Source organism: Sinocyclocheilus grahami, unplaced genomic scaffold (assembly GCF_001515645.1).
Source record: "Sinocyclocheilus grahami isolate Dianchi unplaced genomic scaffold, SAMN03320097.WGS_v1.1 scaffold307.1, whole genome shotgun sequence".
Taxonomy (NCBI): Eukaryota; Metazoa; Chordata; class Actinopteri; order Cypriniformes; family Cyprinidae; genus Sinocyclocheilus; species Sinocyclocheilus grahami.
The window spans coordinates 2033865-2056280 of NW_015505486.1; the positions used below are offsets into that span (position 1 = coordinate 2033865).

Genomic DNA, 22416 nt, shown 5'->3' on the forward strand with positions numbered 1-22416 from the left:
GTGTGTGTGTGTGTGTGTGTGTGGGTGTTTGAATTAATCTGAACATTTTTTTTACCTCAATGATGACATTCTGATGACATGCTGCTGTAAATCGAGTGTGTGTGTGTGTGTCGTTCTGCTCGACTGAGCTAGCGGAGAGAGAAAACATCTGTCACACGCGTCTGAAGTTTCATTTGTGGCGGATCATCAACATAATGATGGAAACAACAAGCCAATGGCCTCCACGAGCGTGAGTGTGTGTGTGTTTGCTGGATATTTGTCAGTATATCTGGTGTGTTTGGGCTCCTCAGACAGTAACAGGTGGAGATTAATAATCGTATTGTAGATGCATGACCTCAGGTAGGCCATCATAACTCAACGTCTGTTTAGCCGCATGCAGCTGGAGGGAAAAATGATAGCCATGGATAAATAGGCTAACTTTTTTTTCTTATTCTCTTTCGTTGTGAGTTTAACCTGGAGGCACTCATGAACGGACGGCTCTTTTGTCTTTGTTTTGCTCGGACAGACGGAAGACGTGACGCAAACAGAAGTTTCCCAGCAGGTGCCGCATTCAGAGTCCACGGAAAAACAGCAGCCCAAACGGTTACACGTCTCCAACATCCCCTTCCGCTTCCGTGACCCGGATTTACGGCAAATGTTTGGGGTGAGTTTGAGAACTTCTTGTACTATAACACATTTCTGTTTGCTTTCAGCCAGCAGCCTCTTTCATGGTTTCATCACCTGAAGATTCATGCTATTTAAAGGAATAGTTCACACAAAAATTTGCTGAAAATGTATTCATCCTCAGGCCATACATGATGTAGATGGGGGTTTTTTTCTTCATCAGATTTGGAGAAATATAGCGTTCCATCACTTGCTCATCAATAGATCATCTGCAGTGAATGGGTGCCGTCAGAATGAGAGTCCAAACAGCTGATAAAAACATCACACTAATCCACACCACTCCAGTCCATCAGTTAATGTCTTGTGATTCCATTATTAAGATGTTTTTAACCTCCATCCTCTATTCATGATATTGCTTTCTGGACCACAAAACCAGTCATAAGGCGATATTTTTTTTTAATTGAGATTTATGCATAGATTTATATCTAAAAGCTGAATAAATAAGCTTTCCATTGATGTATGGTTTGTTAGGATAGGATAATATTTGACTGTATTTACAAGTATTTGAAAATCTGGAATCTGAGGGTGCAAAAAAAATCTAAATATTGAGAAAATCGCCTTTAACTTCTCCAAATGAAGTTCTTAGCAATGCATATTCCTAACCAAAAATGAAGTTTTAATATATGTACGGTAGGAAATTAAAAAACATATATTCATGGAACATGATCTTTACTTAATATCCTAATGATTTTTGGCATGAAAGAAAAATTTGACCCATACAATGTATTGTTGGCTATTGCTACAAATATACCCCAGTGACTTAAGACTTAAGACTGTGCTCCAGGGTCACATATGTGGGTGGATTTTGATGTGAGAGGAGAACAGTGGATGGACTTTATCACTGGAAAAAGCATTATTATGGATTAGGACTTTTTAGTTTGTTGATTGTTGTTGTTGTTTTGTTTTTTTTGCATTTTTGCATATTTTGGTTTGAACAGTTTGAAGTTAAAATGCCTTAATGGAATTGTTTCTTACAAGCACGCAGCTTTTCACTTCTCAAGATTGGAGTGGTGTGGATTACTTGTGGAGGTAGCTCTTTATTTTAAGGTGTCTTTGTTACACGTTACATGTACTTACTTTTATAATAACAATTAATTATGCATGTTTACATGCAAGTAACCCTAAACCAAACCCTAATCCTAAACATAGTAAGTACATGTAGTTAATTAATATATACTTTACCGTTTTTACAATTACACTGAAACGAGGACACCTTAAAATAAAGTCTAACCCTTGTGAATTATTGTGATGTTTTGATCAGCTGTTTGGACTCTCATTCTGACGGCACCCATTCACTGCAGAGGATCCATTGCTGAGCAAGTGATGTAGTGCTACATTTCTCCAATTCTGTTCCCACGAAGAAGTCAGATTTATAATAAATTTGAACTATTTGCAAAGTAAATTTTTTAAATACAAATAAGTGTGAATGTGTACATAATTTAAAAAGGCAAAACAGCAAAATGTTTCTTGTCTCGCCATATTCATTATGGATGACATGAATCATTTAAATTAAAAAAAAAAAAAAATTATTTAGAATGGTGAAATTAGACAAAAAAGGTTGAGTAGTTTGTATCACAGAATAATTGCTGTTGGTCATTTCTGTCATAAACAGTTGTCAAATATTAAATATTTAGCTACTTCGTTGAAAATAAATAAATAATTCCTACTCAATATTTTGTCTTGTTTTCCACTACAAGTATCTAGGCATTCATAAATTAACTTACATTTACTTGAGAAGCAAAATTACTTATCACGTAATTTTAATTCTAAAAAAAAGTATTTTATTTTTAAAAATTTTATTTGCTTATCAAGTATAATTAATTGCACTTAAAATATCAAATCTTGTTTTCTGGGGGGAAAAAAGTCCAAATTAAGTTTGAAAATTGAGAACAAGAAATGCCATTGGGGCAAGAAAATAATCTTGTTTTCCCTTTGAAGTAAGGGATTTTTTGTCTTTCCTCATTGGCAGAGAGTTTTTCTTCTAAGCATAAACTCACTTAGGGTGCTTTCACACCTGTAGATCGATTGCTTTGTTCCGAAACAGAGATTAAAATTATTACAATGTTGCTTTTTATTCTTGGTGCGGTTCGCTTTCACACGGCAACGTTTCTAAACGGACCAAATTAGTTAATACAAGTCACGCGCGAGTAAACTGTTCTCTCATTGGTCAAAGTTCCACGGTTTATTTTCCGGGATTCCACTTAGCTATCATGGCTGTCATCCGTATTCATTTATCATTCTGAGCAGGAGTCCAGGATTCATCGGGAAAACTTTTTTAAAATGCACTTACTACGAAGAAGATGAAAAATGAAAAAGTGCGCTTTGATTTTGAATGGCAAAGACGTGCTCACCCACAGACATTCACAGGTTCATTTTGAAGTATTAGCAAAACAACAAAGCTTATGCTTTTCACGGAACTTACGTACATCATACATTGTGATTTAGCCTGGTTCGTTGGTCCGTTGGATCGGATTGCTTTCTCACTACAACCGAACCGCTCCAGAGTTAGTTTTCAATCGAGCCGAGACCACCTCGTTCAGGCAATCTCGGACCGATTGTTTTGGCGCGGATCCGAGCGCGATTACCGTGTTCACATATGCCCAAACGAACCGAGCTAAGGGGGAAACGCGCCAGGTTCCGAAACAACAGGCCAGGTGTGAAAGCACCCTTAATTGTGAAGACTTAGTTTCTTAAGTTGTTTTGCTTCTCAAGTATATATGTTTATTTAAGAATGAGTATATATTTGTAATGGAAAACAAGACAAAAATACTGAGTAAGAACATTTTTATGTCTGAGTTACATTTTTGTATCTGAATATATGACTTGCATTAACTGTTCTCTGCATATGATATGGTGAACTTACCTTCAGGGTAAATAAGACGACTACGGGCTGAATAAATGTAAGCACAGACACACCGCTTCTTTCTTATTTGCTGAAATCATCTCAATCATCTTAATGACCCATCAGCAGCAGGCTGGCCAGAAAAGTTGCTTTAAACAGTGCTCATTTGTTTGGACTGGTGTCGGCCGGTGGCCCTGTCGAAAAGCTGATGTTAATTACAGCACAGACCGCTGCGTAGCTGTATAAATTACATACAACATGGTCTGTGGCCCCTCGCTCGTTTCCCATCATGCTCTGTGATAGCTGGATTATTGTTCACCGAGGCTGCCAGGTTGGTGTATGCCAAATCAGCACAGTAATTAGCTCGCAGTTATTGTGCATAGGTGGCCCAGAGATATATGATGCAAACTCAATATGGATGCCAAAAACAATATGGACGACTGGGGACATTTGTTTAATCACTACTAACCAAGCTGGCATCCTTTCTTGCTCAATACTTTGGTCTTGTTTTCCACTATAAATATCTGAATGTTCTTAAATCAAGACGCATTTGGAGAAATTTTGCATCATATCACTTGCTCAGCAATGGATCCTCTGCAGTGAATGGGTGCCGTCAGAATGAGTACAAACAGCTGATAAAAACATCACAATAATCAACAAGAAGCAAAGGCTGCATGTTTGAAAGTAAACAGCATTATCATTAAGACGTTTTTAACTTCAGTCCATTACTTCCTGCTAAAATCCATGATCCATAATATTGCTTTCTCAAGTCGCCTCATCTGAATTAGGAGAGAAATCTGCACAGATCAAGAACCGTTTAGCGGCCAAAACAGTATGAAGCCGTTCTAAACACATGTGTGGTTGGATTTTGATGTGAGAGGCAAAAGGAGATGGACTTTATGACTGGAGAAAACATTATTAATTATAGACTCTATTTATTTATTTATTATTAATATTATTATTATTTTTATTTTTTTTGGACAGAAGCAATGGTTTAAAGTTAAAAAGCCTTAATGATTAAATTGTTTCTTACAAACACACAGCTTTTCTTTTCACTTTTCTCAAGACATTGATGGACTGGAGTGGTGTGGATTATTGTCCTCTGCAGTGAATGGGTGCCATCAGAATGAGGGTCCAAACAGCTGATAAAAACATCACTGCTACATTTTTCCAAATCTGTTCTGATGAAGAAATCACATCTTGGATGGCCTGAGGATGACTGCATTTTCAGCAAATTTTCATTTGTTTTCCTTCACAAGTAAACAGTTTTTACTCAAAAACTAATTGAATTAGAAAAAAGATGAAAAATTATTTTCTTGAAACCGTACTCAAATAATCATTGGTTTATTTACAACTTTAAAAAAAATCTTGTTTTACATTGTAATAGAACCAAATGGATTGCACTCTGCTGTAATTGCTTGAAGCACTACATGGCTTTTGAGTGCTGTTAGCATGTTGAAAGTTATCCACATTTGCATAAGACATCACAGAAGGTAAACAAAGGAAATATGGCCATACTATAGCCGTGTAAGCCCAACACCTTAAGACGTATTCACTCGCTATAAGCTCCATCTGCCTGCACATACTTAAGTAAGCCACGCTAATGACTCGATCCCGCGCTAACAAGGCTTTGTGGCGTTGATTAGCCTCGTGGCTAATGGAGATTTAGCCTGTGGTGAGCAGGGCCGAAGGTTTGCCAAGGAAAGCAGTGCGGCTAATTAGCTGCTTGGCTAACGGAGAATCAATGAGTGGGGCGTCAGGTTAGCGTCGCAGGCTAAAGCGCTGGAGTCTGGGAATCGCTAATGAGTGCAGAAGTACGGGGCTCATTATCCGGAGCCGAGTGGTTTATGACTGAGGATGTCCGTATGGAAATGTGAGGTAGGAGAGAGTGTTCCTAGAAGTAAAACCTCCGGCTTTGTGTTGGCTTTAGGGCTGTTTCTTCTTCCCCTCTGCCTGTGGGCCTCAAGGGCTGCTGGGAATTTCTCTCACAGGGGGCCTTACCTTCATCTCCGGCTTTCCCGCTGTGCAGACACTATGTTAGCATTCCACCTGCGGCTCTCCTCTTTTAAGAGACGGAATTAAAGATCTGCTTAAATCTGACTCCTGTGAGCAGCGAACAAGTCTTCATCGGTATGGAGAGACCACTCGCATTAAAGAAAGCCCCACCAATCAGAGCACTTCAAAAGACGCAGAGCTCTGAAACTGCCTTCAATACTGCTTTGGTTTGCAGAATACGACATGAGCTTTTTTGGCAGGGTACTTTGTGCATAATTCCCTGCCATAGAATCCAGCTAATCCAGCTTCTGAAGGAGACTGGTTTCACTCTTGCCATTCAGAATTGAATTGACAATGTCTTTTAAGTTGCAGTTTAATTTCTGCATATGAATTGAGGTTGCAAACAGGATTGAGAATCGCTAATTGAATTTTCAAATTAGTTGGAATTCAAATATTGTTTTATAACTGTAATTTGTAAACTAGTAAAGCAAATTGTATAAAAATAAACTTGTTGAAGGCTTAAAGTTGGCAATTTTTTACACTGGCCTTTCAGAATTTAATTGAGAATGTGTTTTATAAGCCAATTCAATTGCTGAATATGAATTCAGGTTACAAACAGGTTGGAGAATTGCTGTTCGGAATTTATTCATATAACTGTAATTTTTTTTTTTACTAGAAAAGCTAGAGTTTTAAAAGATAAACTTGACAAATGCTTGTTTTGTAGTTTTCATTTTAATATAGAATTTTATTTACTTTAAAAAAATTATATTTTATTGATTAATAACATTTACAAATATTTTAAAAGTTTGATGTTTCATATGCAAACAGCTTTGTTTTATTTAGTTTATATATTCATAATTTGTATTCAATTAACTTTTAACCAGATGGAACAAGAATATTTCCCAGAATACACTGCGCATGTGTTGAATTTCTTTGAATGCTTTTCGGTTAAAATCACACTTTGTAAGCTTCCAGTATACAGTTTTTCCATAGCGAACTGTGATACTGGCAAGCTGTTGATCACAACCAATTATATCATAATGTAATAATTTGGCAGACATTTATGAGTTTGACAGGTGCTTTTATCCAAAGCGGCTTCAATTGTATTCAATTGCAGCACAATCCTCTGCAAAACTACTAAGTGCTTCATTCCCTGCAGCGCTGTGCTAAGGTTTTACTGCACGTATGCATGAGAAAACTGCCACTACAGGGGGCAACTGAGCATGCTCAGTAGAGACGACCACTTCCCCAACCATACGCAACTTTCCCACCAAACTAATTAATCTCTATCACTGGTCCATTAGGCCTGGTTGAAACAATTAGCATCTGCGGCACGCTAGCCAGGGAAAACACCAGCATACAACACGGAGCTCACGCTGGGGAGTTAATGTGTTTGTGTGTCTCTGATTGAGCCCTCCGCAGAATGTGCATTCATTTGAATAAATTGATAGATTTCAGCCTACCGTTTCACACAGAAGCTGATTGGATGAGCAATAATATTAAGCCATTGCAGCTGTAGCACAAACAAAAAGAGCATGAGCACAGTCATTCTTGAAATGTTATTGCACTCAATTTGTTTTAGTATCGGCATTGTCTCAGATGTTTCACCTCAAATTCATTTGGAGAAATAAAACTAGAGGCATACAATGAATGTGGAAAGCAGCTGAGATCATTTGATGATAAATATTTGAGTTCATATTGAGACGTTTGATTGCAGATTTTAGTATCTTGGAAAATCTGAGCACAGTGTGAGACATTGTTGAGATCTCTACCGAAACTCTTGAGGTGAAATGTGAGATTACTGGAGTCTGTTTGCCTGGAGAAGCATCTGAGAAGCAGAAGACTTCAGCAAAAGCCTCAGTTTAATTGCATCGAAATCTAGGAGGAACAGTTGAGACTTTAAAGAGATCTCATTTGTGACTTTTCGTTTCAGGTTGAGCATAGGTCTTATGCTGAAAAATAAGCAATCAGAGGGATATTTTATTGCTAAGGAAAGTTGAAGGAGTTTGCTGTTATGTCTCAGATGATTTTCCTAAAAATCTGGAGAAATAAAAGGTAGATAAAAGCCAGATTATTTGATGTTGAGAGAATTTGAGTTCGTAATGAGATCTCTTGACTTTGGACTGCAGATACTTATATCTTGGTAAATCTGAGCAAAGGTTGAGACATTGTTGAGATTTCTTCTAAAACTCTAGAGGAGATACATGTGAGATTACTAGAGTCTTTTTTAGGAGAAACATCTGAGAAGAAGACTTCAGCAAAAGTCTCCATTGAAATCTAGGAGAAACAACTGAGACATTAATGAGATCTAATTTGTGATTTGTGATCTTTACAGTTTGAGTGTTTCTGGATCTTATACTGAGAGATCACTGTTCATAGGAAAGTTTTAGTGCTCATGGGACAAATGAGTCCGCTGTTGTGTCTCAGTGTCATCTCAGATGTTTCTCCTAAAATCTGTTTGGAAAAAAGAAAATGTAGCAGCCAGATTATTTGATAAGAAATTAAGTTCATATGAAGATATCTGACTTTTGATTGCAGACTTTGGTGTTTTGGCAAATCTGAGCACAATTTTCGACATTGTTGAGATCTTGTGAGATTACTGGAGTCTTTTTCTCAGGAGAAATATGTGAGAAGCTGAAGACTTCAGCAAAAGCCTTTATTTGACTGAAATCTAGGGGAAGCAGTTGAGGCTTTAATGAGATCTCATTTGGGATTTTTCTTTCCAGTTTGAGCGTTTCTGGATTTTATGCCGAAAGATCACCAGAAAGTGTTATTGCTCAGGAGACTTAAAAGGAGATTACTGTTATGTCTCAGTATCATCTCGGATGATTCTCCTAAAATACAGATCGCAGCCAGGTTAGTTGATGTTGACACAATTTGAGTTCATATTGAGACCTCTGACTTTGATTGCACACTTGGCAAATCTGAGCACAGTTTGAGACTTTATTGAGATCTCGTTTGAAGCTCTAGAGGAGAAATGTGAGATTACTGGTGATTTTTTTTTTTCAGAAGAAACAATCAAGAAGCAGGAATCTTAACCAAAAGTCTGCATTCACTCTTCATTTCATCTAACCGCTGTCTGAGAAACAACCAAGATTTTAAAGAGATCTCGTGTTGTTTTTCTTTCCTAATTGCAGTGCTGTTAATGAAGATGAAGGCTTCCCGAATCTTTGCTTCTCATGTCTAGCGACTCTTTCCTGACCTCTCCTCTCTCACACAAACAGCTAATTAACATTAGCATGTAGTCTGATTAGCGCTGACCCCATAACCCAGTCTATTCATCCTTTTTTGTAGTCGGTGTCTGTAGACAACTGCACCGCTCTTGATCCTATTAGCACTTCCAGTGTCATCTCTCTCCATCCGGCACGGCACTCGCAGAGGGTTTATTTTCTACTGCAGTGGCCAAATGATGGCGATGCAGCTTGCTCGACAGGGTAATTACTTTTAATGAAATAATACGAAATAATCGCAGGCATCAATTAAAAGCCACCCTCTCTCTGCGCTCATTAGAGGGGTTTGCGCTCGTCCCTCATCCCTCCGCTTTCTAACGATCCAAACAGCACGGAAGCTAAATCGAAGATTGGTGAACGTTTCCCTCCTTGGGAGCGATGACACACAACAAAAACAAGAGAGAGAGGGAGAGAGAGGAAGAGAGAGGAAAAAGGAGCTTGTCATCAGTGAAAGACAGAAAAAAACAGACTGTACACACATAGTTCAGTTTATCTTTATAATAATACAAATAAAGTGTGTACATAATTAAATTGCCCGTGTTACCCATTTTTTTTCCTCTCTCAGGGACACTCTCAGGCCTCTGATGAGAGCTCACGCCAGAGACCTCACACCAGAGACTGCAGATACCTTTAAAAAAATCACATCACAAACTTCAAACAAAAGTTAGAACACCGGAGGGCTCACTGCAAAAACATCACATCAGAAAGCTCACGCTGCAGACATCACATTATAAATCACAGATTCTAACAAAACCTCACCTGAGAGACCTCACAGCAAAGACTTTACTCCAAAAACATCACATTAGAAACCTCAAACCACAGACAAGTATTATTAAAAACCTCACGCCAGAGGCCTCAATGCAAAAACATCACATTAGAAACCTCAAACCACAGACAAATATTATTAAAAACCTCACGCAAGAGGCCTCAATGAAAAAACATCACATTAGAAACTTCATGCCAGAGACTCCAGATACAACATATTAGAAACCTCACACCACAGACTTCTAATGAAAAACTGAAAAACCTCACCTGACAGACCTCACTGCAAAAACATCATATCATAAACCTCACACCACGGAATTCACATAAGAAACCTCACGATAGACCTCATGCAAGAGACTTCACTCCAGAGACTCCAGATACATTACATTAGAAATATCACACAACAGACTTCTTCTGAAAAAAAAGACTCATCTAGTAGACCTCACACCAGAGACTCCATATATATCACATTAGAAACCTCAAACCACAGTCTTCCACTGAGAAACCTCACTGCAAAAACATCTTATTAGAAAGCCTACTGCAGACTTCACTTTATAAATCTCATGCTAGATACCTCATTTCAGAGACTCCAAATACATCACATTAGAAACCTCACACCGCAGACTTTGATAGAAAAAAAAAACTCACCTGAGAGACCTCACACCCGAGACATCACTAGAAAAAACAACGCATTACAAACCTCACACCACCGACAGATATAAAACCTCACGGCAGAGACCTCACTGCAAAAATATTAAAAAACTCACACCACAGACTTCCACTGAAGACCTCACGCCAGAGACCTCACTGCAAAAACATCATATTACACACCACAGGCTTCAGATTGCAAACCTCGCCCCAGAGACTTCTGCTGGGGAAAAAAAACTTCACATGATAGACCTCATGCCAGAGATATAGACATCACATTAGAAATATAATGACATTATTAGAAAGCTCACACCACAGACTTCTAATAAAAAAAGCTGACATGATAGACCTCACGTGAGAGACTTCACCCTAAAAAGCATATCTCACCACGGAAGAACCTTTCCATAGAATTATTGGCGGAAGTTCCCGCTTTTTGGCGGTTTTAGTTTTTAGACCTAGAAACTCCATTTGCAGGAACTAAATTAGCTCCTACTTCAGAGTAGGTTCTAAAACAGTTCTATAGGAACCAGTGACGTAAGTGTACAATGATTGGCCAAACGCATATGAAACGCATCCTAGAACTACGTGGTGCGAAAGCGCTTTTTGACCTCACACCACAGATTTTTAATGGAAAACCTCTCATGTGAGACCTCATGCCAGAGACTCCATATACATTACAATTGAAACCTCACTGCAAAGTAATCACATTAGAAACCTCACACCACAGACTTTGCAATATAAACTCATGCCAGAGACTTCATATATGTCACATTAGAAACCTCACATGACAGACTTCTAAAGAAAACCTCTGCTTAGAGTCCTCACGCCAGAGACCTCACTTAAAAAATATCATGATAGAAACCTCACGCCACAGACTTCTAATGAAAACCTCACCTGACAGACCTCACGTCAGAGACCTCACTTCAAAAATATCATGTTAGAAACCTCACGCCACAGACTTCTAATGAAAACCTCACCTGACAGACCTCACGCCAGTGGCCTCACTTCAAAAATATCATGTTAGAAACCTCACACCACAAACTTCTAATGAAAACCTCATCTGACAGACCTCACGCCAGAGGCCTCACTTCAAAAATATCATGTTAGAAACCTCACCTGACAGACCTCACGTCAGAGACCTCACTTAAAAAAATATCATGTTAGAAACCTCACGCCACAGACTTCTAATGAAAACCTCGCCTGACAGACCTCACGCCAGAGGCCTCCCTTCAAAAATATCATGTTAGAAACCTCACGCCACAGACTTCTAATGAAAACCTCGCCTGACAGACCTCACGCCAGAGGCCTCCCTTCAAAAATATCATGTTAGAAACCTCACGCCACAGACTTCTAATGAAAACCTCACCTGACAGACCTCACACCAGAGACCTCACTTCAAAAATATCATGTTAGAAACCTCACACCGCAGACTTCACATTACAAACCTCACGCCAGAGACCTCAGTGTCTGCAGACACTTAATAATGCGGTGGAATGTGATTATAGCAACAGAATTGCAAAAGTTTTTCACAATCTAAACTCAGGAAAAGTTGTTTTATGAAGCCTGCAGTGGGAAACATCTAGCATGTCCTGTGTGTTATGTAATTTCTAGTTTGCCGGATGCATGATGTTATTATTTCATCCCAGGTTTCGAGCCCCACTTTCTCATGGACACAGAGGCTCCTAATCGATTTATCTCTCTCTTATTCCCGTCTTCATCTTGCTTTTTCTCTCCCTCGCTCTCTGTTTCTCCCGCTCTCCTTTTCTGCAGCAATTTGGGAAGATCTTAGACGTGGAGATTATCTTTAATGAAAGAGGATCAAAGGTATGAATGACGCTTGCTTTCTTCTCCTCTCTGTTTGTGTAGCCATGATCTTTCTCAGTCTCTTCTGAACTCTTTATTGGCTTAGAGATGCCGGTTTGATCTTCCTCAACTCAGATTAAAGACTATAAAGTCAAAGAACAAAACAGACACGGCAGTGCACATAATCAGAGCGCTGGTCGTAGAGAGAGGTCAGCTGAGGACTTCACGCTGATCCACTGTTTGTTCAGACGAAAGACAAACTCATGCTGTATGTGTAATAATAATATTAGCAATGTCCTAAAACCTATATGTTCTGATCATACTTGCTGGAATGTTAAACATTAAAATGCCCTAAATGTTTATCTGAAACCTAAGATAAATAAATCAAATAAATAAATAAAAAATTTTTATTGTTGATGAAAATAAAACTGAAATGGAATTAAAATATAAATGAAAATAAAAATAAAACGGATATATAAATATTAGGCGAAAAATGTAAACTAAATAAAGCACTAAAAATACTAATTAATAAATTGAACCTGGTAATGTTTAAAAGCTGAAAACAAAATGACTAAAAATTCTACTAAAATTAAAAATGTTAAATGCAGTTTAATTATACAGTGACTCTTAATGAGTAAAAATAATAAATCAATCAATAAATAACTAAAAATGTTTTTGTTCATTTAAGGTGAATAGAAAAAAATAAAACAGAAATATAAATATTAGGTGGAAAACGTAAACTAAATAAAATAAAAATAAAAATATAAATGTTAGATGAAAAACTTAAAACTAAACAAACCACTAAAATTACAAAAAGATAATCAAACTGAACCTAGGTTATTATAAATTAGACCTAAATCGAACCTAAATAGTAATATTTAAAATAATTAATTAAATAAATAAATAACAATTGAAATCAAATTCAAAATATTAAATAAAACTCTAATAGTGCATAAATAATGCTGTTTAAAGTCAATTTAAATTGTTGAAATATAACTCAAAGTAACATACTAAATGTAAATTGATTTGCAATAGATTTTAATCAATGAAATTAGGTCAAATATAAAAATGGGCCTATATTTACGTTACAAACTTGACCTGATTGCACAGTTTCATTATATAGTGACTCTTAATGTATGTCAGTGTGGTTTTATTGTGACAACTAGCCCCGGTCTCCCCTGCAGCTATATCTACTGACTGAAGCTTTATCCCTGTTTTACAAAAAAGTCGGCATGCATTTTTCCTAAACACTCACAGTACAGTTTTATATCTGGGGTCTCTAACAGAAATGCTTTAATATTGACAGAGCATGATTGACAGGTGCGTGCTGAAGCTTCTGTCAGCAGTCACTGCCCCCCCACGGCTAGATAAGATGAAGATGACAACCATTCGCTGCTGTGTGCCCTACAAAGCCCATTACCCATGATGCCTTGCTGTCCCCACCTACAGCGTTGCTGTATAATGAACCAACCGGCCCATTAATAAACAATCTATTCTCTAAGAAGCAGCAATTTGCATTCAATATGTTTGTCCCTTTTGAAAAATGGGCTGTGGTTTGGCCCTCTGTGTAAGCTCATTATTGCGTGATAAACCAGAGCAGATGCAGGCGTGTGAGACGTCCACGGGACACATGAGGCCCTCGGCCTATTCCTTTATCTCTCTGACTGATATAAACCCACCCCTCGAGCTGCTAGTAGCTCATCCTGCATTAGCCAAACAGCATCCGTCCATCACATGTAGCCCCGCCCCCTCGCCTCTCCTATTGGACACTCTGTCATCACAGACCGTCTTTCAAGCTACACTATTGAACCTCTTTTTTTTAACTCTGGGTATGATATGATATTTTAATATTAAATTAAATTATAAATTATAAACAAACTATATGACTGATATTTCATCCTTTATATATAAAAAAAAGAAAATGTTTAGTAATAAATATTAGTAATAGACAGTATGATATATTGAATAATTTATATATAAATGTGTATATAAATATATAAATTATGTAGTATATATATATATATATATATATATATACACACACTTATGTATAGTTTTAAGTATTAAATGAATCAAAGTTTTTGCAATATTAATACATTTTTGTATATCAATTTAAATTAATTAAATTAACAGCCAGAGTTTTACATGCTCGGCTGAAAATAGTTGCCGGCTAATATGTTATGAACGTCGAGGGAACTGACTCGCTTTAAAGCTTCTTTAGTCACTTTTTTAACTCTGAGTAAGGCAGTATTTCACATGTGACATTCTGAAAGAGGTTTATAGGTGTCGTATGTTATTTGTGTCACTAACATGATCTGAAATGAAGCTCTTCACACACAGACTGTGCATCTGTGCTGGTGTTTTACTGTGGCTTGTCTCTGTAATCCTCCTGATCATGTTCCTCCTGTCGTGGGCTCCTGACTCTCTCCAAACCCCTTCAATGCGGTTTCTCTCTCCTTCTGTTTCACTCCATGCGTCCGCAGGGCTTTGGCTTTGTAACTTTTGAAACAAGCACAGACGCAGATCATGCGCGGGAGAAACTAAACGGTACAATCGTAGAAGGACGTAAAATCGAGGTGCTTTCCTTTTCCCCTTCTCTCCGTCCTCCTCTCCTGCTTGCTGTCCTCATTTCCTGTCCTCATCCAGAGATTCCCGAGCATCTGCATGATACCTGTCCATGTTTGTGTGTGTGTTTGTGACATCTGAAAGCAATATTCTGGGTTAAATATGGCTTATGAAGGTATTTTTCACCCCAAAATCAAAAGAAAGAAAAAATAAACTATATTTTGTATACAATACATTTATACAGTTTTAGGACTTTTAACATTTGTTGTATTGTAACAATAATTAAAATTAATATTAAGAACATTTCCTCTGAAATTCCTGTTACTGTACAGTGATAAAAAGAATAGTATTTAATTTAATTGTAGGTATTTGTATATATTATTATATGATATGTTATGATATTTGTTCAATTTAGAGAAAAACTACAAAATATTTGACAGATACTGTCAATAGATATTAAGTTGATAATTGCCCAGAATATTTCTTGAATTTGTTTTGATCTCTGAGAGGAATTTAATCTGTTGGATGTGAAACCAAATATTTAAAATATATAAAGCTGAATCTATGAAATCTATTAAATGTGAATCTTATTATATTCATCACCCTCCACCATTTTTCATTGGGTAAAAATTGTTTAAACCAAACTGTATTTCAGATCATATATCATGCTCAAAGTGTTGTTTGCTGCTGTTATTCATGGGGTTTTTATCCATCGCTTGTGTATGTCATCAATTCCAAGCATCTATTAAAAAAAAAAAAAAAACTGCAAAAGTGAAGCAAAATATCCGACTATAATAACGCATTCTGTAAAGTGTGGTGTGCATGGCTCAGAACAGCCAGAATAGATGCATTGTGGGTGATTACAGGAAGAGCAGAGGGATATTACTCACATGCATGTGTGTTTGCATGAGCACAGTGTTCATACGCACGTGTTTCTGATATATGTTCCTGCAGCACACTCACATCTCTCTCTCTCTCTCAGGTGAACAACGCCACGGCGAGAGTGATGACGAATAAGAAAGTAGTAAACCCGTACACAAACAGTAAGAGCTCCTCTCAGCATACAGCAGTTTAACATGTCTCTCTGACAGCTGTGGGATCTGTTCAAGCACATCTCTGTACTGTTTCTGCAGGCTGGAAACTCAATCCAGTGGTAGGAGCTGTTTACGGACCGGAGCTCTACGCAGGTGAGGAGGTTTCTCACTGAAGAAGGTGTTTTACTTCAAAAGCAGCCATTCAAAATTAATAATCTCCCCACATCGCTCAAATGTAAATTAGCTTTAGTTTGTAGTGTAATAATCATGATCATGTGTCAAGTATTGTTTGCTCTTTAGTTTCAAAAGACACAAACCGTTTGCACAAAGCTCATTACCACACTGGGATTGTGGTTGCCAAGGTGTTGCTATGCTAGGATGTTGTTAGGTAAATAAATGGTTGCCATGGCATTGCTATGCAGTTGCTAGGGTGTTGCTAGAGTGCTCTGATTGGTTACTAGGGTGTTCTGACTGATTTCTAGATTGTTGTTAGGGTGTTGCCAGGGTGATGGATGAATGGACAGATAGATCATTGGTTGCTAAAAGTGTTCTGAATGGTTTCTAGGGTGTTCTAGCTGGTTGCTAGGATGATAGATGGATAGATGGGTGGCTGGATAGATGATAGATAGTTAAATGGTTGTCATGGCATTACTATGCAGTTGCTAGGGTGTTGCTAGAGTGCTCTGACTGGTTACTAGGGTGTTCTGACTGATTTCTAGATTGTTGTTAGGGTGTTGCTAGAGTGCTCTGACTGGTTGTTCACCGACAAGCTGCGCAAAACATGCGCAAAATATGATCGTGGTTTTGCGCAGCTTGTCAGTGAACAACGGCTCTGTGTAGTTAATGCTGCTCAATGTGAAAGTCTGCAGGTGATGGAGATTTACTGCTGATTAAAGAGCCGGCTTTACTGACAAGATGCGCGTTAAATATCGCATGCGATTTATCGTGCAGCCCTAGTTCTGACTGATTTCTAGATTGCTAGGGTGTTGCTGGTTAATTGTTCTGACTGGTTACTAGGGTGTTGCTAGGGTGTTATGACTGGTTACTAGGGTGCTCTGACTGGTTTCTAGGATGATAGATTAATAAATGGTTGTCAAGGCATTGCTATTCAGTCGCTAAAGTATTCTGACTGGTTGCTAGGGTGTTTCCAGGGTAATAGATTGAGGAATCAGTCAGATGTTGCAGGTTGAGACACTCACTCACTAGTGCAGAGGTGTGATCAGTAGTGATGTTTGTCATGTATCTGCTGTTACTGGGTTCACTGCAGAAGTATTATGGAGCTTTTCCACTGCGTGGTATGACTCGGCTCGGCACGGCTCGGCTCGGCTCGGCTCGGTTTGTGTTTCCACTGCAGTTTAGTACCGCTTTAGAGTGGACGGGATCATTCACATGTCGCTATAGTTGTGCCGCCTCTACTGCCGCGACTCCTGAAAAACATTTTCATTCCGCATTGCCCCATCAAGCTCTTGCTATCAACGAGAGGAACATCTGTACTTCCTCAACAGACAATGAAATTGTTTGGTTGTTGACAAAAGGTGCGCTCGTTCAAAACAGTTGCGTTTGATCCTTCGCTGGCTGTGCTGATTTAAATCTAAGCGGGTCTATTGTGTCTTGTGTCGCAAGTTCAGTAACGCAGGTAGTGACGATTCTCTCCGGCCAATCCGTGATCAGCAGAGTTTAAACGTCACGTTTTGGTAACAGTACGGTTCACTTGGAACCTCAACTGAGGTGGTACTAAAAAAAAGTACCAGGTACCAGGTACTGTACCCAGTGGAAACCCCCCCAAAAATGAACCGTACCGAACCGTATCATGCCGTACCATGCAGTGGAAAAGCGCCATTAGTGGCTCTGTCCCATCCGGGCCGATGCGGGGTTAAATGTCTTGCTCAGAGGCGCAGTGCTGATGTCAGTGATTTCCCACTTTATGGAGGTGAAGCGGAGAGCGCTGCGTTTGCACTCCTCAGCCGCCAATCCAGCAGCACCAATAAAACGACTCATGTTAGCGTGATATTAGTCAAACTAGACGCCACGTTGGTTTCCATTCCCAATAAAGAAACAGGCTGTTGAACGCTGCTGTAATTTATGGCAGTCAGATGGTGGTCGTATCATTAGCGCTGCTAGTTAGCTCTGGGCTCCATTTGATTAGCAGTCACGGATCACATTTCTTTTAAAACTCTTCGGTGGCACAAATGAAGAATTCAGCGCAGAGTAATTGGCTTTAGTTCGCTTCGCACACTCTGTTTTGAGTTCATTCTGATTTGCCCTCGAGTCTCGATGACTGTAAAAGTCTTTCATAAGGAAAATGAAATGACAGTAGAGCTCAGCAGAACCATACGCTAACACACACACAGCTAATTCACCAGAACACACAGGGTTACCTACAGATCCTGATAGATAGATAGATAGATAGATAGATAGATAGATAGATAGATAGATAGATAGATAGATAGATATTATTAAGTTGATACATACTTATTTTTTGTTTTATTTTTCTTTTGTAATAAATATATTTAATACAAAGGCTTTTATATACACATGTATGTATGTATGTATGTATGTATGTAGCATTGCACCCCAAATCATAAAACCAGTGACTTGAATTGTCACTGGTTACTTAAAGGAGTCTTTTTTAGTCTTTTTTGTTAATGTAGAGAGCATAGAGTGAGTGAACTAGAGAGATGTCCGTGTGTGTGTGTGTGTTGTGTTGTGTGTGAGGAGAGAAGAGTCCAGTCACACTTATCAGATTGTGGGTCTCTTTACTATGGATGGACTTTGTGAGTGTCTCAGATTAGCTTTCAGTCGTCTAACAGAATGCGAGCGCTGGAGTGAGTGATGCTGCCAGCACTCACGGTGTAATCGAGCAGCGACACACACACACTCACGGGGTTTCTCTCCATTTATTGATGGCTGTTATACCAAGCCGTTGCGTTCTGATGAGACGAGCAGCTATGGTTTCATCGGGAGGAAGTTCAGGGTCCATCTCAGATCGCTACCGTTACACTCGACACTTTAAATACCGCGGCTCCTCTCAGGGGTGTGTGTTTCCTCGTCTGCTGCTGAGACACGCTTTATCAGGAGTAAACGTCAGCATATGTTCAGCAGTTGGCTGTCAGCCTGCAGCCGCTAACATGCTCAGGAAAGAGTTTCCATCACCCAGAAGAAAATAATATCATCATTTGCACTCGCTCATTCATCCATTCATGCTCATGTCCTTCCAAACAATCAATAATTTATTTATTTGTTAGTTTGTTGTTGTTGTTGTTGTTTAATACAACTATTTGGGCACCCTTAATCACACCTATACGTGCATTTCACTGCACTCAGAAGTTTTTGCACTTAAAAGTGGCATCTGCAAGAAAATGGTGCTACAGATTTTCAAAACAACAATAACAATTGTATTTAAAATATAATAGTAGTAGTGTATGCTGTTTTATATATTTATATAATTACGTAAGTACATAACATAAAAATTGCAACCATAGATATGTAATTGTATATTTAAATAAAACAATAATTATACAATTTATATAGTAGTAAATAAATTGTATAATTATTTTAAATATATTAAATATATTAGTAATTAGTTTAAATGTCAAATGTATTTAAAATATGTTAGTATAAAAAGTAATTATATGCAAATAAATAGTTAAAATTATATAATGGGATATATAAATAATACTTTTATTTATTTTATAATTGTATATTATTATATAAAACATAAATTGTAGTTAGGTATATAATGATATAAGTATACAATTTTTATATATATAGTGTAAAAATTATAAACTTTATTGTTTAAAAAAGTAAACAATATAAAAACAGTATATTAGTTGTGCAATGACTTGTTTAATTAATTCACCTTTATATACTAAATGTTAGTAATAATTATATTGTTAATATATTTTTTATATATTGTATTTGTATATAAACAAAAAAAGGATAAAACAAGAACCATCAAAGCATAACAGGGGTGTCATAAAAACAGTATTTTAGTCATATAATTACTTTTAATAATGAATTTAATTAATTTACTTTTATATATTTTATCTTTAGAAACATATATAATACTAATATATTATTTTAAGGTACTCCTGTGATGCTTTTTATGTTCGTTACAGTATAGTGCAGCGTCTGCAGTCTTCACTTGTGTGTGTGTGTGTGTGTGTGTGTGTGCATGCACTGTGATGTCACATGCAGGTGTTTTATTGAGAGGTGTGTGTATTTTGCAGTATTGTAAGGTGTATGTGTGCTGATGGAAGTCTTCGTTGCACCAGATTCCTGGTTCTTCTTTGTTGTTTGCAACCCAAACCTTCCCATGAGCCTCTAGTGATGAGTGTGAGGTAATGAGCTCAGAGAGTATCGCTCTGGATCAGTCGCTCCGCTGCCGCGATTGCTCTCTGTGTGTTTGGCTCTGTTGGTGGAAACATGGATGCTGAAGATCTTTTCAGATGACTTTACGAATGAAGAACAGCAGCTCTCATAGTGATAAAGGGGGTTTATTACATCAGAATTTCCCTCAAAGGAAGAATTCCTTTGAGTTCTGTCAGCATTTCTTTATTTGTTTCTTTATTTATTTATTGTGGATCCTTTGGACACTTAAAGATAGCTAGGGTAGATGATTTCGGAAAGGCTAGCAATAGCAAGCTTTGAAAGCATAAGATTCCACCCTCCCTGCAAATCACTCTCCAAAGCCACGCCTCCTCAAAACACATGAACACGCTCAGACAGACCAGAGGCTAACCAGCGACACGATGAGAGACGGCGTCAACGCTGTCAGATTACCTCATGTCTCATTCACAGCTGAGAAAATATTACAGTACAAAGCGTATAATGTTGCAGTAATAACGCCTTCCATTCTCACTTGGTCTGCAATAGTGTAATGAACACGCCGATATCGTATCATGTCTGCGCAAACAGTTTCCAGAGGTATGCAAATACATAGATTGACAGGCAGGTAGGACAGCCTATCGTAATCTTTGGACCGAATAATTTGATTGGAGGACCATTTTATGGTCCTATACCTTGCACAGATGATATAAATAGATTTAGACCCCTAAGTGATTGCTGTCGGGATGTGATGAGACTTTTAACCAGCATCACAAAAAAAATGTTTTAACCAAATCACCTACCCTGCCTTCAAGTTACACTTAAAAAAATGGGTGAATTTCATTGTATTGGATACACATTTCAAAATAAGTGGCATCTGCAAACAAATGATGCTAGAAATGTTCTCAAAACAATATTATTTCATTTATTTGTATAATTATGTAAGTCTATAACATAAATTATTATTATAGATTATGTAATTATATAAATGAAACAATAATACAGTGTATATTGTAGTAAATTACATAAATTGTGTAATTATTCTAATGGAGTGTCTATTTACACTAAGTGCAAATAGCCCATCTTGTTGGCAGAGGCTATTTACACTAACTCCACCCACCAGCGTGTGATTGTGGGAGTCAACACTACAAAAGTAGTGACTCGTTAAACTTCATTCCAGTGGCGTAGATGGTAAAGCGCGTGCTTTTTGATGCGATCAACCTGAGTTCAAATCCGCCTTTTGCTGAACTTTTTTCTTCCTTTTCAAATCTCATATCAAATCAGAAAGGCATTTATTTTTAATAAAAATGAAGGAAATAATCGAAAAGTTGAAAATAAAATATCAAGTAGGTGTAGGGAGGGATTTAGTGTCCCATTAAAGTGGCATCCATTTAATCATTTGAATTAAAATTGCAATTTACACTCAATACGTTATTATTGCGTACTGTTTTATAATGTACTACAATACTGAGGTGCAGTAACTACTATAAATAGCAGAAAATTCTTAAAGGGGTCATATGATGCGATTTCAAGTTTTCCTTTCTCTTGGGAGTGTTACAAGCTGATTGTGCATAGATAAGATCCCTGAAGTTGCAAAGACTAAAGTCTCAAAACCAAAGAGATATTCTTTATCAAAGTTAAGACTCTGCCACGCCCCCCTAAAACGACTCGTTCTAACACGCCCCCACATATCTACCTCACTATGTGGAAATATTAGCATAATGCGCCCAAATGTTCACGCAAAGAAAGAAGGCGTGGTTTCAGTAACCGCAGTTAGTGTTGAAGCAGCATGTCAGGGAGACGCTGTGTGTTTCTCGGCGAAAGCAAAAGCACTTTATTTTGCCTTCAGGAAGTAGATGCATTTAGGAATCTTTAAGATCACTTACAACAGAACAGCAATGCATTTTATGGACGACCGTTTCGTGAACCTAGGAGAGGAGGTAATTCTTACTTTGCTATGACAATCTGGCGCTTCTGAATCAGCTACTGTTTTGTTATTAGTTTAAGTATTTGCTATTGACTTTTCAAATGCAGAGTTTTGCGCATTGTGCGTGTGTGTGTGTGTGTGTGTGAGAGAGAGAGAGGGCGCGCGAGAGAGAGAGAGAAAGAGCGAGAGAGAGATATGTGTCTGCCTGTCACCATAGAAGAGAAAACACTCAACCTGCCCTGATCTGATGTTTCCAGCACATCTACATTATATTATGCCAAATTACTGTATTATATTACTTAGATGTATATTTTGCTTCTGTAAATATGTCTAATCCCTTATTTTATTTTATTTCTAGTTTATACATATACATACATTAGTAATTCATTTTGCACTACAAGCTTAATACTTTTTATATATTATTACTATTATTATTTTTATTTCTGTTAATACATATGTGTGCTATTTGTAAGCAGTCCAGCTGCAATTGCTTTGGCAATACAAATGTATAATTTTTGTCATGCCAATAAAGCACTCTTAAATTGAATTGAAATTGAGAGCGAGCGATCAAGAGAGAGAGAGAGCGCGAGACACATCACAGTGGAGTCAGCTGTCTTA

The 22416-nt window shown here is 37.7% G+C and overlaps 1 protein-coding gene across 2 annotated transcripts in view; it reads left to right on the plus strand.

Moving 5' to 3' along the window:
- Positions 1 to 22416, plus strand: part of rbfox3b (RNA binding fox-1 homolog 3b) — a 218834-nt gene that overhangs the window by 179703 nt on the left and 16715 nt on the right. For both annotated transcript variants that reach the window (XM_016293845.1, XM_016293844.1), the window contains 5 exons: positions 506 to 643; positions 11914 to 11967; positions 14430 to 14522; positions 15494 to 15554; positions 15645 to 15698. In XM_016293845.1, the coding sequence (XP_016149331.1) occupies positions 506 to 643; positions 11914 to 11967; positions 14430 to 14522; positions 15494 to 15554; positions 15645 to 15698 (400 nt within the window). The remainder of the gene's footprint in view (positions 1 to 505; positions 644 to 11913; positions 11968 to 14429; positions 14523 to 15493; positions 15555 to 15644; positions 15699 to 22416) is intronic.